Below are 18,504 nucleotides of genomic sequence, written 5' to 3' on the forward strand. Positions count from 1 at the left end.
TTTTGTGATTTGAAGTAAAAAAAGTCATATACAAAATGAAAATTTTAAATATGATAGAAAGACAGATTGATAGATTAAGTAGTTTAAGTTTACTAGATATAGATAGTTTAAGTTTAATCTGGTTTTTTTTAATTCTTAAGCACACAACGTCAAAGAAGTTAATTAAAATGTTGCCAAATGTTTATAAATATTAGATCATTTGTCTGCTGATCTACTTAATTCATAAACCGAGTAAGTATTGTAGACTTTATTGAATCAATAAAAAATTTACAACTTTTGATGAAACAAATATGTTTTTTATAAAAAATATTTATAGTGTTAATTTGAAGATATTTAAAAAAATAATATTTGTTACAAATTTTTATTTTATTAACAAAAATTGAAATAGTCATTACAGAACGCCACCGAGTTACTTTAAAATTGAAGAGGATAATTAATAAATAAGTTTATTAAAAAATCGAGAAATATTTGTTTGAATAAGATAGATTTATACAAATTCATTATTGTTTTAAAAATTAGTAAACATGGTTTTCTTTATCTGTAGATATTATAGCTAATAAAGATGCGTAAATTTTCTAGATCAGGCAACTAACATTTTAAGCATTGTCATAAAATTGTCATTTTTTGACTATTTTTCATTTGGAAGTATATTAAGTATTTAATATAAATACTTTTTTTTTGTTTTAATCAGTTATTATTAATTCTATTACATTTATTTTTTTGTTTTGTTTTTACTTTCCAATATTAAAGCTTCTGTACTAATAATATTAGCTTTGTTTGCGTAGGATATTTAGGACTAATCCTAAATTAGTCCAAGACTCATTTAAAGCGCATGTGCGGTTCTGAACCAGCTATGGATTATCGTTTACCACAAACAATAATATACCGTTGTCAAGTATGCAGTAAATGTTTAAAAATCGGAAAACCGCAAAAAATTATCACACATTTATAAAAGAGAAACATTGGTACAAAAAAGTGTAAAATACGAAATATTTACTTTCGGTTCACTTTCATAAAAACTATTGTGGTGGAATTGACTATCCTGTTACCATGACAACTCATATAAAAATTAATGCAAGAGTACCCCATTTTCTACCACAATGGTAAAGACAAAACCGCTTTCGTCAACTGCGCAAGTCTAGAACTAAAAATCTTTGATCGAATGAACATGAAGATCGTTTGGACTGGTTCTGAACTGATCCGGTATCTAGGTTATATTCTCGACCGTGAACGACGGCCTGTAACTAAAAGTTCAGGTTTTTTTCTCATATGTACTGTGCATGCAATTAATGCCAGAACAAGCTCATCGATCGCTATCGTGAACAAAGCTTTTGATTCCCTATCTGTATACCTATGACTAAACGTAATTATCATAGTAAGATATTATTTTATTTATCTGTTTAAGGTTTGAGTATAATTGTACAAGTACAAGTATAGAGTTAAGAAGATAAAGTCAGGTTAGGTCAGGTCAGATCAGGTCGGGTCGGGTCGGGTCAAGTCGGGTCGGGTCGGGTCGGGTCGGGTCGGGTCGGGTCGGGTCGGGTCGGGTCGGGTCGAGTCGAGTCGAGTCGAGTCGGGTCGGGTCGGGTATTAGAGAGGGGTATTGAAAATGAAGAAATATAAGCAAAAACTTATAAGTGTGCAGAGGAAACTCCTTCGGCCCACATCTTGACTACGCACTCGCGAAGGGTAAGATAGCCACGGGAATGCTGAGATCTCTCGTATGTCGGCGGAGCGCGTTGTCAATTGACAACAAGCTCTTGTTGTACAAATCAGTGATCCGACCTACCATGACTTATGCTTCTGTGGCTTGGGCGTTCGCGCCCTGTAAGACTCGGATGCATAAGTTACAAACTTTCCAAAACAAATTTCTCCGTCAAGCATTCAACGCCCCGTGGTTTGTTCGCAACAACCAATTGCACCGAGAGGCGAAGATGCCGACGATGGAGGAATTCTTCCGTGAGACCGCCGAGCGAGCCTTTTCGAAGGCGGAAGCCCACCCGAACCCCCTGGTGCGAGAGGCCGTTGACTACGACGAAAACGGTCCGTCCAGATGCAAGAGGCCAAGGATGGCTCTCTTGTGATCGAAAAATGCCTTCTCACTCAGATCTTCCGAATCTGGTAAGCATCAAATGTCATTGCCACATTTATCTGTCGCAGCTCTTTTCAGATTCCATCAAATGGATCACTTCGGGGGAATCCCCGGAGCGCCCTCTTCTTTTCTTCTGGCGCCATGCAAACCGGCATGGCTACCCAGCGTGCGTTCAGGTATGAAGGACCAATGGTTCCGATCCCTAAGGTGACGCGAGGGGTTTTAGTGGGTATTGTCGGCTTGCACATTTACCGACCGAGTCCCACATAACCAGACCTAGTCTGGTATGCGTAAAAGCATTTCCCCTCAGATAATAGCAGAGGTCGCTTCTGGCTTCTATCGCCTTTCAAATTAAAGACAGTAGGAAGGTACTTGATAGAACAGGCAACAAGCATAAAGTGATAGAGCAATCTATCACGGCATGGCAAGCCAGATGGGACAACAGTTCCAAAAGAAAATGGACGCATCGCATCGTCTTATCTCGAACATAAGTCGGTAGATGGAAAGGAGAAAACCTGTGAGACAGGTAAATTACTACCTAATACAGTTTTTAATAGGACATAAGGCTTTTCTGTCATATCTACACCGTATGCATCGAGCAGATGATGACCGCTGTGTATACTGCAACGAGGAAGATACAGCCGAACATGTGTTTTTCGAAAACATGTGTTTTATCAACGCGATGCCATTCGATAGAAGTGGGAATTACAAATAAGTAATAAACTTATACATGATAATCTAGTTGAAAAAATGCTCGAGAACAATGAGCATTGGAGAACAGTACAGAAATTTACAGAGGAGATTTATAAAACTAAGAAAATGGGGGAAGAAGGAAGAAATCAATGTTCGAAAAGCTCTGATTCTTCGTAAACGAAAAGACGTAGAAAAATGCCCGCTGAGGGACCTAGATCATCTGCCGTAGGAGGCGGCCAGAAGATGTCTTGGGAACCAGCGTGCACGATCTAAGAACGGAGGCGCTAATTCCTGGAGAAAAAGAATAAGCTTTCACTCCTGACGGTATGGTCAGGTCAGGTCAGGTCAAGTGGCTGAGATGGGTGGCTTAGATTCTATACATTAGATATACCTTTTTCATTGCCTAGTATGGTTGAAAGTGTATTTTGGACATTTAAAAAAACCATACAAATCTTAAGAATGCATCAAGTTCAAGAAAATCTAAGAATGCTTCTCCTGTAGAAATGTCATAAAAAGATATTGGAAGATTAGAAATAATAGTTGTCTGAGATAGTTCAAGCATTAATAATTTTAAAATAGCAAACACATTATATCTTTGATCAAGTTTTGGGTATGGGAAAAAATTGACAAAAACACATTTTCTGAGCACAGAAGCTCGCCGGAAAAACGAAAACTGAACAATGTAAGGAGCTGTTTTAGCGCAATTCTTTAGATTTTATACGACAATTTAAAAAAAGTAAATTTTAGTCTATTTTCCAATTTAAGAAAAAAATACACTGGAAAAAATATAACGAAAATTTTCAAGATATCACAGCTCTAAAAAACTTGGTTTAAAAAGTTACCAGAATTGACCCACATGGATGGGATTCCAAACCCCGATTAACCAAGTGTATGTAATAAAAAGGTAGTTATAGTAAAAAGTAATCAAAAAATTGTTTTGCTAAATTATTGTTTTCTATGTGAGGCCATAAATTAATCATTCCACTCTTGTATATAGTTTTATAAATCGAATTTATAACAAACATTTAGGGTAGATATCTACTATAAAAGATTTGTTTATTATAATAAATTGTTAGTTAATTTCTTTGAGGAAAGTACTATTGATCTATTTATTTTTTATAATTATTAATAATAACTATTAGTGTACCTATTAATAGCGCAAAGTTGTACCTTTGTCGATTGAAGCATTTTCTCAAAATCGACAATATAAATTTGCGCTCGCAACACACATACACAAAACTTTTTCTGAATCTCCAAGTATTAACAATATACCATAATATTCAGAACAAAACCATGTAACAATTTATTAAAATTGGCAATTATTTATTTTCTGTTTACTCGTTGTTACTAGTAACTATAGCTAGTTACAAAAATCACTGGACATTTGATTTCAAAAAAAAAAAAATAATAATAATAATAAAAAATAAACAAAATGGGAGAACAAGCGTTTTTTTCAGTTATGTCGCTTTAAAGCGACAAAGTGACAGTTTTGGAGAAACGTCAACCTTACGTTGCTAATATAGACATTATAATATGTAATAATTATAAATGACAGCACAACAACTTATACTTATTTTAAGAAATCCGCGTCTTAATTATGCACCCAAATATAATACTAAATATTAAACTAAAAAGGATGTACAAACGAGAGAATGTTATAAATATTTTTTAAATTTCTAATTTAAGAGTTCGTCGCTGCTCCTTTCAGATTCCATCAAATGGATAACTTCGGGGGAAAACCCGGAGCGCCGTCTTCTTTTTTTTCTAAGGCAACACGGCATGGCATGGCTGCCCAGGGTGCGTTCAGGAATGAAGAACCAATGGTTCCGATTCCTCAGGTGAAATTGAATTCGTATCAGAATATGTAGTATTGTTTGTAATGTAATAACTAAAAAAAATGAAATTAAGACATATAGAAGAAACACTAAAGAGAGTTAAGAATTTGATTAATCCGAGATGTTACTTTCCTGCTATTTCTTGATTTCTTTTGCGTCGCACTTTTACCGATGTAATTTGTTTTTGCTGTTTCATTTTAAATTTAATTTAAAAAGAGCTTCGATTGATAAAAAAAAATCTAGATTTGAGTGGTCGGTCATTAGATTTATTTTTTACTTAATGAAACAAATTTTATTTACTTTTAAATGTTAATTGTGGTTCTGAAAAGAACCGATTTCATTTTTTTCTTCTTTTTAAACGATGAAAGAAAAAACTTCTCTATTTTGAACTTGTGTATTTGGTGACGGCTTTGGTACCTTCAGAGACTGCGTGCTTTGCCAATTCACCAGGCAACAAGAGACGAACCGCTGTTTGAATTTCCCGGCTCGTAATCGTCGAACGCTTGTTGTAATGCGCAAGACGAGAAGCTTCAGCGGCGATCCGTTCAAAGATATCATTAACGAAACTGTTCATGATGCTCATCGCCTTGCTCGAAATACCGGTATCGGGGTGTACTTGCTTCAATACCTTATAAATATAGATTGCATAGCTTTCCTTCCTCCTGCGCTTCTTTTTCTTGTCGCTCTTCGAAATATTCTTTTGAGCTTTTCCAGCCTTTTTCGCTGCTTTACCGCTTGTCTTTGGTGGCATATTTTTTAATATTTCTAATCTTAATAAAGAAAAAAAAAACACGACACAAACGAACTGTAATACGCACAACGAACACAAAATATACCTGTCAACTTGAAAGTTCAAGCTAAAATCATGGTGCACTATTCAATTCAATTCAAAATACGTTTATTCAAAATAATTACATTTCAAAAGGGATTTTGATAAAATATATACAAGATATTTACAACTTAATCTACGAGTCCGGACTGTTTTAGGCTTTTGGCCTCTTCAGTCAAGGAAATGGATGAATGTTGTGTGGGAGTGTGTGTGTCGTCGGGTGGTGAGTGAAAGAGTGAGAAGTTTGGGGCTCGTAGGAAGCTGTGGATGTGGATGTCGTCGTGGGTGTCTTGTCGGTGTCGTCAGTGGCGTCTCATTGTGAGGGGCGTCTCTTCAACGAGAAGTTGAAGATTGTCGGGCAGGTCGGGGTACAGCGCTGAGAGAAGCGTCGTGGGTGGATGGGGCAGTTTTCTTCTGGGGATCCGGGGGACTCGGTTGCGAAGAGTGTTGTCGCGTGTGAGAAACTTATGTGAAGTGTTGAGTGTGTTTTGGGCAATTGTGTTGTTGTTGTTGAGTGTGCGTTTGATGTAGTTTTGTTGGAGTTTGTGAAGACGGTCTGTGATGGGGGTGGTGTTTGTGTCCTGGTGGAGGGAATTGCTGGCGTGGAAGCGGTCGAGGCGGTGAATTCGGCGAAGGATTTGTCGTTCGCATGTGGCAATGCGATGTGTCTTGGTGTGTGGGAGAGATGCGTAGATGGGGGCTCGGTACTCGATGACGGGTCGGATGAATGTGTTGTAGGTGTGGAGAAGAGTGCGGGAATGGCACCCTTGGAAGTTTCCCATGAGATGGCGGAGGAGGTTGGATCGGTTGCGGACTTTCTTGAGCGTGTTCTGGAGGTCGGTGTCGAGTGAGCATGTGTGTGTGTAGGTGATTCCTAGGTACCTTGTGGATGGCACAAGGTCGATGGGTGTGTTGTCGAGTGTGATGGTGATGTCGCGTGGGTCGAATTTCTTGTTTCGTGTGAGGTTGGGGTGTTTGAAGAGGATGGCGGTGGATTTTGTGGGGTTGATCTTCACTCTCCACTTGCGAGTCCATGTGGAGATCTGGTTGAGGAGGGGCTGCAGGGTCCTGGAGGCTGAGGCGGCGGTGGTCCGGGATGTCCAGAGGGCGGTGTCGTCGGCGAAGAAGCGGGTTTTGGTCTGGTGAAGATCTGAAACAGGAAAATCAGAACTGTAAAAAATGTAAAGAATGGGCGACAGAACGGAGCCTTGAGGGACCCCGGAGAGAAGGGGGACGGGATAAGAAAAGGAATTTTGGACTTTGACTTTGCAGGAGCGGTTTGAGAGAAAAGAGTCGATTAATTTGATGAAGTTGAGGTTGATGTTGTGGGAAAGAAATTTTTGGATGAGACCATCGTGCCAAACACGGTCAAATGCACGTTCGACGTCCAAGAAGACGGCTAGTGTGCACTGGCCGAGATTGGCACTCCGGGTTGAGTCGGTGAAGAGTTCGAAAGTGGGGTCGGAAGTGGAGCGATGGGGGCGAAAACCGAATTGTTCAGGGGGCAGTAGGTTGTTTTCTTCGAGAGTGTGTCGGAGACGAGAGGCAAGAATTGTTTCGAAGATTTTTCCCAGAATGTTGAGGAGAGAGATGGGACGATAAGAAAGTGGGTTGTTGGGGTCTTTGTTGGGCTTGGGAATCATGATGGTGGTGGCTTCTTTCCATGGGGTTGGAAAGTGACCGGAATTGAAGCAAGAATTGTAAATTGTGGTGATGGATGTGATGGCTGTGTCAGGGAGATGTTTGAGAAGAATGGGTTTGATCTGGTCTGGTCCTGGGGCTTTCGAGTTCTTCAGCCGGATAATGAGGGCTTTGATCTCGTCGTCGGTGGTTGGAGCGGTCAAGTCCGGGTTGTCGGGTGGAAAGTCTGGGTCGGGGTCTGGGTCGAGGTCAGCGTCGTAGTCAAGTCGGGGGAGGTTTTGCCTGAAACGGAGAGTGTTGTTAGTGACTGTGTTAAAAAAGTGTTGGTTGAAATGTGGGTCATTGGGGACTTGGTGGATGTTTTGGAGGGTAGCAGCAAAACAATTTGCTTTGTCTTGTGGGGTGTTAAAAATGGTGTTGTTGACTGACAAATGGTGGATGGGGTGAGATTTTCGGCCTGTGAGTGAATTGAATTTGTCCCAAAACTTTTTACCGTCTCGGTAATCGAGGGAGCTACAACTGTTTGACCAGTGGGCAAGACGAAATTGGTTGATGTCACGTCTTATTTGTGCATTGAGACGGTTAAAGACAGTTTTGAGGACTGGAGATCTGGTTTGCACGAATTCGCGATAAATTCGGCGTTTGACTCGGATGAGGGCAAGGATTTGAGGGGGCAATGGTTTGCGATTTGTTGGAATGTGTTTGATGGGTACAAAAAGTGTTTGAGCTTGTTTGATGAGTTGTGTTAGTTGTGTTACTTGTGTGTCAATGGTGCACTATTCAATTCAATTCAAAATACGTTTATTCAAAATAAATTACATTTCAAAAGGGATTTTGATAAATATATACAAGATATTTACAACTTAATCTACGAGTCCGGACTGTTTTAGGCTTTTGGCCTCTTCAGTCAAGGAAATGGATGAATGTTGTGTGGGAGTGTGAGTGTCGTCGGGTGGTGAGTGAAAGAGTGAGAAGTTTGGGGCTCGTAGGAAGCTGTGGATGTGGATGTCGTCGTGGGTGTCTTGTCGGTGTCGTCAGTGGCGTCTCATTGTGAGGGGCGTCTCTTCAACGAGAAGTTGAAGATTGTCGGGCAGGTCGGGGTACAGCGCTGAGAGAAGCGCCGTGGGTGGATGGGGCAGTTTTCTTCTGGGGATCCGGGGGACTCGGTTGCGAAGAGTGTTGTCGCGTGTGAGAAACTTATGTGAAGTGTTGAGTGTGTTTTGGGCAATTGTGTTGTTGTTGTTGAGTGTGCGTTTGATGTAGTTTTGTTGGAGTTTGTGAAGACGGTCTGTGATGGGGGTGGTGTTTGTGTCCTGGTGGAGGGAATTGCTGGCGTGGAAGCGGTCGAGGCGGTGAATTCGGCGAAGGATTTGTCGTTCGCATGTGGCAATGCGATGTGTCTTGGTGTGTGGGAGAGATGCGTAGATGGGGGCTCGGTACTCGATGACGGGTCGGATGAATGTGTTGTAGGTGTGGAGAAGAGTGCGGGAATGGCACCCTTGGAAGTTTCCCATGAGATGGCGGAGGAGGTTGGATCGGTTGCGGACTTTCTTGAGCGTGTTCTGGAGGTCGGTGTCGAGTGAGCATGTGTGTGTGTAGGTGATTCCTAGGTACCTTGTGGATGGCACAAGGTCGATGGGTGTGTTGTTGAGTGTGATGGTGATGTCGCGTGGGTCGAATTTCTTGTTTCGTGTGAGGTTGGGGTGTTTGAAGAGGATGGCGGTGGATTTTGTGGGGTTGATCTTCACTCTCCACTTGCGAGTCCATGTGGAGATCTGGTTGAGGAGGGGCTGCAGGGTCCTGGAGGCTGAGGCGGCGGTGGTCCGGGATGTCCAGAGGGCGGTGTCGTCGGCGAAGAAGCGGGTTTTGGTCTGGTGAAGATCTGAAACAGGAAAATCAGAACTGTAAAAAATGTAAAGGATGGGCGACAGAACGGAGCCTTGAGGGACCCCGGAGAGAAGGGGGACGGGATAAGAAAAGGAATTTTGGACTTTGACTTTGCAGGAGCGGTTTGAGAGAAAAGAGTCGATTAATTTGATGAAGTTGAGGTTGATGTTGTGGGAAAGAAATTTTTGGATGAGACCATCGTGCCAAACACGGTCAAATGCACGTTCGACGTCCAAGAAGACGGCTAGTGTGCACTGGCCGAGATTGGCACTCCGGGTTGAGTCGGTGAAGAGTTCGAAAGTGGGGTCGGAAGTGGAGCGATGGGGGCGAAAACCGAATTGTTCAGGGGGCAGTAGGTTGTTTTCTTCGAGAGTGTGTCGGAGACGAGAGGCAAGAATTGTTTCGAAGATTTTTCCCAGAATGTTGAGGAGAGAGATGGGACGATAAGAAAGTGGGTTGTTGGGGTCTTTGTTGGGCTTGGGAATCATGATGGTGGTGGCTTCTTTCCATGGGGTTGGAAAGTGACCGGAATTGAAGCAAGAATTGTAAATTGTGGTGATGGATGTGATGGCTGTGTCAGGGAGATGTTTGAGAAGAATGGGTTTGATCTGGTCTGGTCCTGGGGCTTTCGAGTTCTTCAGCCGGATAATGAGGGCTTTGATCTCGTCGTCGGTGGTTGGAGCGGTCAAGTCCGGGTTGTCGGGTGGAAAGTCTGGGTCGGGGTCTGGGTCGAGGTCAGCGTCGTAGTCAAGTCGGGGGAGGTTTTGCCTGAAACGGAGAGTGTTGTTAGTGACTGTGTTAAAAAAGTGTTGGTTGAAATGTGGGTCATTGGGGACTTGGTGGATGTTTTGGAGGGTAGCAGCAAAACAATTTGCTTTGTCTTGTGGGGTGTTAAAAATGGTGTTGTTGACTGACAAATGGTGGATGGGGTGAGATTTTCGGCCTGTGAGTGAATTGAATTTGTCCCAAAACTTTTTACCGTCTCGGTAATCGAGGGAGCTACAACTGTTTGACCAGTGGGCAAGACGAAATTGGTTGATGTCACGTCTTATTTGTGCATTGAGACGGTTAAAGACAGTTTTGAGGACTGGAGATCTGGTTTGCACGAATTCGCGATAAATTCGGCGTTTGACTCGGATGAGGGCAAGGATTTGAGGGGGCAATGGTTTGCGATTTGTTGGAATGTGTTTGATGGGTACAAAAAGTGTTTGAGCTTGTTTGATGAGTTGTGTTAGTTGTGTTACTTGTGTGTCAATGGTGTTGGGGTCAAGTGTGTCGTCAATGTGTGGGAGGTTGTTTGTGATGTAATTTTGAAAGTCGGTCCAGTTTGTGTTGTTGAAATCGAAAATGGGGATGTGCGTGGGTCGCGGTTGGGGGCCTTGAAGTGTGAAGTTTGAGACAAGAGGGAGATGATCGGAGGTGACTGTGGTGCCAATGAAAGAGTCTGTGTTTGTGATGTGTGTGAGATTATCGGTCACAATGATGTGGTCTACGATCGATGTGCCAACGTGATTGATGAGTGTGGGAAATTGATTTCGAAGACGACAAAGAGGAAGAGTGTTGAGAGAGCGTGTGAGGTGTCTGCCGTTTGTGTTTGAAATTGTGTCGCCAAAATCGGTGTGTCGAGCGTTGAAGTCTCCGAGAATGACTGCGTGTCTGAATGTGGAAGTGTAATCGAGGAGTTGGGTACTGACGGTTTCGAGAGGAGGATTGTAATAACAAATAAACAGAATGTTTAAATTGTTAATGTGAATGGTGGCTGCAACGGCTTGAAGGTGGTCAAGATGAGGGGGTAAGATGTGTTGAGATGAAGCGAGTGAAGTTGAGACAAGAAGTGTGACGCCGTGTTTGGCTCGGGTTGTGGGGCTGGGTTTGTTGTAGGAGTGGAAGCCTGTGATGTTTACGGGTCGTTTGGATTGTGTCTCTGTGATTGCTGCGATGTGAATTTGGTCGATGTGTAGAAAATGTCTCAAGGAGGCAAATTTACGAGAAATCCCTCCCGTATTGACTGTGGCGAAATTCAGAGAAGCCATTTTTGAAACGGGGGCCAGAAGGATTCACCGAAATGGTGGATTTATCCAAAAGTGAAGTGAATTTTGTTTGATGAGTGTGAGATTTTTAGATCGCGTCGGAGACAAGCGCGAGCGGAATGTTCGAGAACAGATTGGATTTTCTGTTTCTCGAACGGAAAAAGGTCAAAAAGGGTTTTTGTGATGAAGCGTAGGAATTGACGGGCAGAAACGAAGGGTTCGCGCTCGTCGGAGTCGTCGTCAGAATTTTCGGGATCGAATTCCTTGTCAACGATTTTGATGGGAACGACGGGGGTTTCTGGGGTCATTTGGGAGGGTTTGATAAATTGGGGGCAATCTCGGGACCAAGCGGGGTGATTCCCCTGGCATTTGGGGCATTTGGGGTTTGAAACTGCGGAAGGGCACGGTTTTGACCGATGATTGTCGGGGCAAGTGGGGCAGATGGGCTTGTTGGGGCATTGGGAAAAAGAATGGCCAAATGTGAAGCACTTGGCGCACTGGAGAGGGGCTGGTTTTGGGGGGTGCGACGGCTCGCAGGGGTGAACGTGGCCGAAAAGTGAAAGGCCATTTGACAGGAGTGTGTCGATCGCCGTTTTGTCCGGTGTCACGATACGCATGAGAGGAGTTGGTTTGTTGGTTTTGGCGGAAATGATGCGCCAAACTTTTTGAATGTGGAAATTATTCAGGGCTGAAATGACGTCTTGGGGTTCGATGTCAGAGCTGACGTCTCTGACAACGATGGAAAAAGTGATGGGTTTGGGTTCGATTTGGGGTAGGAGGCGTGTGGGGTTTAAGAGTTTGAACTGGATTTTCGAGCCAGGGAAGCCAGCTTGAAGCGTTGAAATTTGGTTAGGGGTAAGTTGCCTGGAAAGAACAAGAAGAGCGGATTTGTTGTAATTGACTTTTAGAGAGTCAATTTGGTGGAGGCCGAGTGAAATGAGGTGAGAGTAAAAGCTTTTTTGAGTGGCGAGTGGGGCAGGGATGTTTTGGATTGAGTAGCGAAATGAGAGTTTTTTTGAAGTGGTAGTTGAAGACGATTTTTCCGAAGTGGTAGACGAAAAGGATGCTGATGTTTCGGAGTTTGATGGTGAGGGTGTGCGTGAACGTTGTTGGGTGTGTTTTGTGGATTTTAATGTAGTGGCGTGAGTTTGTGGGGGTGGCAAAATTTTTTTGTCCATAAGGGACGGAATGGGTTTGTTTTGGGGAAGCGTTTTTGGAGAGTTTGCAGAAGACGGAAGTGAAGTGGGTAGGTTGAGGGGTTTTTTTGGTGAGTGTTTCACCGGGCCCTTGGAGCGGAGCCGACGCTCGTTCTCCATTGTGGAAACTTTTGCAATTTATCACTTTGGATTTCACTGTCACTTCACTTAGCAAACAATCGAGTGGCTGAGCGATCAGAGTCAGCGCAGAGACTCGATGTGTTCACCTCGAGAACGCGAAAGGAACTGATGGTGCACTACTTGTTAAAAATGTTTTATATACGAATTTACTCCGAATCAAGACCCCACCTTTTAGTATAATCATCCAGTCAGAAATACGACTTCTCTATAAGTAACCGTATAAATACGAAGCCAGAAACGCAACTTTAGTCATTCGCAGTCGCAGTAGTAGCATACAAGTTATACGCGCAGCATATTCTTATAGTTTATTTTGACTTTTCCATAAACTACGAAAACCACCATCATATCAACATGTCTGGACGTGGAAAAGGAGGAAAGGTAAAAGGAAAAGCCAAGTCTCGTTCGAGCAGGGCCGGTCTTCAGTTTCCTGTTGGAAGAATACATCGTTTACTTCGTAAAGGTAATTACGCCGAACGAGTCGGTGCCGGTGCTCCAGTTTATTTGGCGGCTGTGATGGAATATCTTGCCGCTGAAGTTCTTGAATTGGCTGGAAATGCTGCTCGTGACAACAAAAAAACTCGTATTATTCCACGTCATCTTCAATTGGCCATCAGAAATGACGAAGAATTAAACAAGCTCCTTTCCGGTGTGACAATCGCTCAAGGTGGTGTTTTACCCAACATCCAGGCGGTCCTTTTGCCGAAAAAAACCGAAAAGAAACCATAAACAGCTAACTGTTGTCTCTCTAGTTGCTGTGAGAAGCAGCAAGCTACAAAAAAATAATAATATCGGCCCTTCTCAGGGCCATCATTTTTTTAACAAATAAAAAAAAGAATCACAAACTTTTTTTAAAGAGTAAATAAACATACCTACTTAAAGTTACATAAAACTTGGCAAAAATTTATTGCACGATTTAAAAAAAAAAGAGCACTCAAGATGTTTTATTTTCTTAATAGTTTAAAAGCAGGTAAATTTTTATTGCCTCTCCTAGACGGCGAGCTACACGCCGCGCCGGTGGGGGGCTAGCTAATCCATGTATATCGGTTAGGCTTTGATGTTTTCTTTCTTTAGTGGTAATTATTATTTATCTCTGAAAAGTCAAAATTCATCCCTTTAAGGAAAAGCATACGATTGATTAAACAACAAAGTCATAAAAACCACACAACTTTATTTGTTACATTTCCTAGAAATATAAAAACAGTTTGGAAATCAAACATTTATTATACTGGTGGTTTAACTGAGAGCCTTGTGATACGTACTTTTTTCATTTGTTTAGAAATATTTTTGTGGTTCTGAAAAGAACCGTTTTTTTTCGTCGAAAATTAAAATGCGATGAATAGTAGAGAGTAGATTGATGTAACTAACGATGAGGAAGAAACATAAAAACCAAACAATGCTGGTATACCGGTATTGTCGTCGCCTCGTAGTCTCATAGATAAAACATAGGTTATAAAAAAAACTTAACCGCCAAAACCGTAAAGTGTACGCCCTTGACGCTTCAAAGCGTAAACGACATCCATGGCGGTGACGGTTTTACGTTTTGCGTGTTCGGTGTAGGTGACGGCATCACGAATGACGTTTTCGAGGAATACCTTCAGGACACCTCTGGTTTCTTCGTAAATGAGACCGGAGATACGTTTCACTCCTCCACGACGTGCCAATCTTCTGATCGCGGGCTTCGTGATGCCCTGGATGTTATCACGTAAAACTTTACGATGACGTTTTGCTCCACCTTTTCCCAATCCCTTTCCACCTTTGCCACGACCGGTCATTTTGAATGATTATTGATTCAAATTAAGCTTTGTTTCACAAAAGAAAACGACACAGATTTGACTGCTTCGTCGAAAACAACTACCTGCTCGCCAGATTAGTCAACTCATTTTATAGTTTAGTTTCGCTCCGCCTCTTAAGTTACTTTTTTGACCAATCAGATAACGCATAGTGTCACCCTAGTTAATAAAATACGGCGAAAAATTTTGTTGCAGGGTCATATGAACCGTCGCCGTTGTTAGTGACGTACGTAGGTGTTTATGTGTGTGTATGTGTAGTTGAGGGATAAAGAAGTAGTCAAAAAAATGGCCCGTACCAAACAAACTGCTCGTAAATCGACCGGTGGAAAAGCTCCACGAAAACAGCTTGCCACTAAGGCAGCAAGAAAAAGCGCACCCGCCACTGGAGGAGTGAAAAAACCTCATCGCTACAGGCCCGGTACAGTGGCACTGCGTGAAATTCGTCGTTATCAGAAAAGCACCGAACTGTTGATTCGTAAATTGCCCTTCCAACGCTTGGTCAGGGAAATAGCCCAGGATTTCAAGACCGATCTTCGTTTCCAAAGTTCTGCCGTTATGGCACTCCAAGAAGCGAGTGAAGCGTATCTTGTCGGACTTTTTGAAGATACAAATTTATGTGCCATCCATGCAAAACGCGTCACCATCATGCCTAAAGACATCCAACTGGCAAGACGTATTCGAGGAGAACGAGCTTAAAATGAAAAAATAAACAAAAAAAAAAACGGTTCTTTTCAGAACCACAAAATTGTTTACAAATGAAAATGTTTCGCAATATTGACAGTAATTAAAGTAACAGTACGCGGATCATAATGAATTTTAAACTCTGTCAAACAATAAAAACAATGATGCTTTTATTTATGATTGTTCGCTCTGGTTAAGGGTAGGTAAACAAATCGTTTTAATTGATCGGTACTTCAAGAACGGCGGCGGCATCAAAAGAATTTAATTTATTTAAGTAGGTACCATAAAAATGAGTAAAGTTAAATATCGAATAAAGTCATAAAAGTGGTTAGGTAGGTGAGGAGGGATAATGCGTTTTTAGCGCCGACACCCTACAGACATTATCGTTTGTTTGTTTGTATAAATTAATAATTATATTTCGATTTAGGTATATGCAGATAGGTGTGAAAACTTTTTTTTATTTGTATAGAAATTAATTTGTGGCCCTGAAAAGGGCCATTTATGTATGCCCTCGACGGCCTTAAACAGTCGATAATCCAGGACGTCACCACCATCATCATCATCATCATTATCATCATCATCGGTTCGTAGTCGACGACGACGAAGACGACGACAAATGAGATTATTGCCATAGCTCACTTCTTTCTTTTAGGAGAAGCAGGAGATTTCTTCGCTTTAGCAGATATAGCCTTGGCGCTTTTTGGTTTCGGTGCCTTAGGTTTCTTCGTTGGACCGGCCTTATTTGATTTCTTTGCTTTCGAAGGTGATTTCGGCTTTGATGAAGCTGTTGCCGCAACAGCTCTACCTGTAGAGGAAGCAGCGGTTGTTTTCTTCTCAGCGCCGACAGAAGCGGCCTTTTTTGCTTTCGCGACGGCTACGCTCTTCTTTTCGGCTGCGACTTTTTTCGCTTTTGGCGAAGATGGTTTCTTACCGGTTTTTGGTGCCGAAACGGCGGAACGTTTTCCAGTGTTTTTTTTAACTTTTGAAACTGCTGAGGATTTTTTCTTTCTTTCGCCAGTAGCAGCGGCTGCCGCGGCGGCAGCAGCTCTAGCAGCAGAAGCAGCAGCAGCAGCTCTGGCCTTTGCACCACCACCGGAGGCGGACGAGGAAGCAAGTTTAAACGATCCAGAAGCTCCCTTACCTTTCGTCTGAACCAAAGAACCAGAAGCGACGGCGCCTTTTAGATACTTCTTGATAAATGGTGCAACTTTCTCGGCATCTACCTTGTAATTGGCGGCGACGAATTTTTTTATAGCTTGAAGAGAAGAACCACCACGTTCCTTTAAACCCTTAATAGCGTTATTGACCATCTCGGAAGTGGGAGGATGAGAAGGTTTGGCTCTAGGATTTTTTGCTTTCTTCTCCTTTTTAGCATGATGATGAACTTGAGGTGAAGTCGTCGAAGCAGCAGCATTAGCCGATGCGGATTGATTTTCTACGTCTGCCATTTTTTTCTCGTATTCTCGTATTATTATTATGACAGCAGAATAGATATATACTTGATAGGTAGTATATAGTAGGTAAATATAAACCTAAACGAACCAACCAACACAATTCGAATACACGAGCGCTCAAACTAAAGATATTTTCGCGCCACGACTAAGTTTTTATTGCCTAGAAAATAAACCCGACCGCGGACTAAACAAACACCACGCTCGCCAACATTAAAATTATCGGGGCCTCACACTAGACTTTGGCGTGATGACATCGTTCCTTTTTGACGATCGTCAATGTTTTCGAGCCGACGACAAAACCAATTTTGAAAAAAAGATTTTTCCTATATATTCTGAAATTTATATCAACGAAACGACTATTCTCAGGACCTAGTGACGTCCTTACAGACGCTCGCCGTACCGACGACTTATTCGCGGTTAAAGAGAACATCAAACTGCGACGTCGTCGACAGATACTTACTGGGTAAACGTGAAAAGTTGGTCTTTGGTCTGTCGAAAGTCTAATCTATCCTCTACCGAATGCCAATAAGAATTTTTTTAAATACTTTTGTTTTTGTGCGGAAAAATTCTTTCAAAACAGTCGATGCACGAAACGAAACCAACTACGAAACCGGAACTTTTTGGAAGATGACGGGCCCCAGGAGTCATTAGGGTACATTGAATGCAAACATTAAAAAAAAAATAGTTGTTTATGTTTTCTAAAAGTTTTTTCTATACTTTGGTCTTGATAAAAACAACGAAATCTCAAAAAACATTCGAAGATGCAAACGTTTGATGTAAACTGTTGTATGATAGAAAATGTCACAATAAAAACGTTTATTTTATTAATATTTGTTGTTTTAGTATACTTATAACTTTACCGATGTTTCATTATTGTACAATACTCTATTTTATAAATAAAATGCATTTCTAAATAGAAACAAATTTGATTCGTTTCGTTGCAATGCGTTGTCATCTATACGTTCTAACTATTAGCAACATTCACTGAAAACTATTTTTAAACTTATCAATTTTGTATTTCAATTTCAATTTCAATAGTTAGTTCTATCCACCTACGTAATACAAATTCTGTCACTTTACACAAACACAAAAATGTGTTATAGTGAAGAATATGTAGGTAGTTAGTTACCAACCTATACACGTTAAAATATACTTTGGTTTTATTTGTTTGCATCTTACTGTTTTGTTTTTCTTTACCTAAAGTAAAAACCAAAATTCAACTTGGAACCAAAATTATTATAGAAAAGAACAACAACAACAACAACAACAACAACAACAACAACAACAACAACAACAACAACAACAGATGACAATGTAGTTTACTTCTTTCGTTTATATGAGATGCTTTTTTTCAAGTGACACTTCACAAATTGTAAATTCTACTAAAACAGATATACCTAATGTCTGTTTGTCTCTTTCTCTCTCTCTCTTGCACTCAGTAATAAATTGGTACTTTTTAATAAATTAATAATACCTAGATAATAGGAAACTCTTTCCTTCGATGTCGACAATGGCGCGCGCGTATAAAATAAAAATAATTATAACTTGGAAGATAATTTAAAAATTATCACTAAAATATTTTTATTTATTTGCCTACGCAATTAGATAGAAATTTGGTAGAAATCTATTTTTACTAATTTGGATGATTTTTGATATATGAACCGAATATTTGATTGCATGTTTCAACAATAACTAAGATTAAATTCTCGAAACGTTTTACGTGGCGTATCATAATCTATTTTGCATTTAGATTAAAAAAAAGTATGTAATGTTTTGGTTAAGCACAAACGTGTTTCTAACTGTTTTTTTTTGTGATTTGAAGTAAAAAAAGTCATATACAAAATGAAAATTTTAAATATGATAGAAAGACAGATTGATAGATTAAGTAGTTTAAGTTTACTAGATATAGATAGTTTAAGTTTAATCTGGTTTTTTTTAATTCTTAAGCACACAACGTCAAAGAAGTTAATTAAAATGTTGCCAAATGTTTATAAATATTAGATCATTTGTCTGCTGATCTACTTAATTCATAAACCGAGTAAGTATTGTAGACTTTATTGAATCAATAAAAAATTTACAACTTTTGATGAAACAAATATGTTTTTTATAAAAAATATTTATAGTGTTAATTTGAAGATATTTAAAAAAATAATATTTGTTACAAATTTTTATTTTATTAACAAAAATTGAAATAGTCATTACAGAACGCCACCGAGTTACTTTAAAATTGAAGAG

At 40.7% G+C, this 18,504-nt stretch overlaps 1 protein-coding gene across 1 annotated transcript; it reads right to left on the reverse strand.

Annotated features, from left to right (window-relative positions):
- Positions 1 to 13,625: 13,625 nt before the first annotated feature.
- Positions 13,626 to 14,195, reverse strand: LOC135266966 (histone H4). The gene has a single exon (XM_064358461.1). The coding sequence runs from the start codon at positions 14,114 to 14,116 to the stop codon at positions 13,805 to 13,807; it is 312 nt and encodes a 103-aa protein (XP_064214531.1). The 5' UTR covers positions 14,117 to 14,195; the 3' UTR covers positions 13,626 to 13,804.
- Positions 14,196 to 18,504: the final 4,309 nt, after the last annotated feature.

This window comes from Tribolium castaneum, chromosome 8, assembly GCF_031307605.1.
Source record: "Tribolium castaneum strain GA2 chromosome 8, icTriCast1.1, whole genome shotgun sequence".
Taxonomy (NCBI): Eukaryota; Metazoa; Arthropoda; class Insecta; order Coleoptera; family Tenebrionidae; genus Tribolium; species Tribolium castaneum.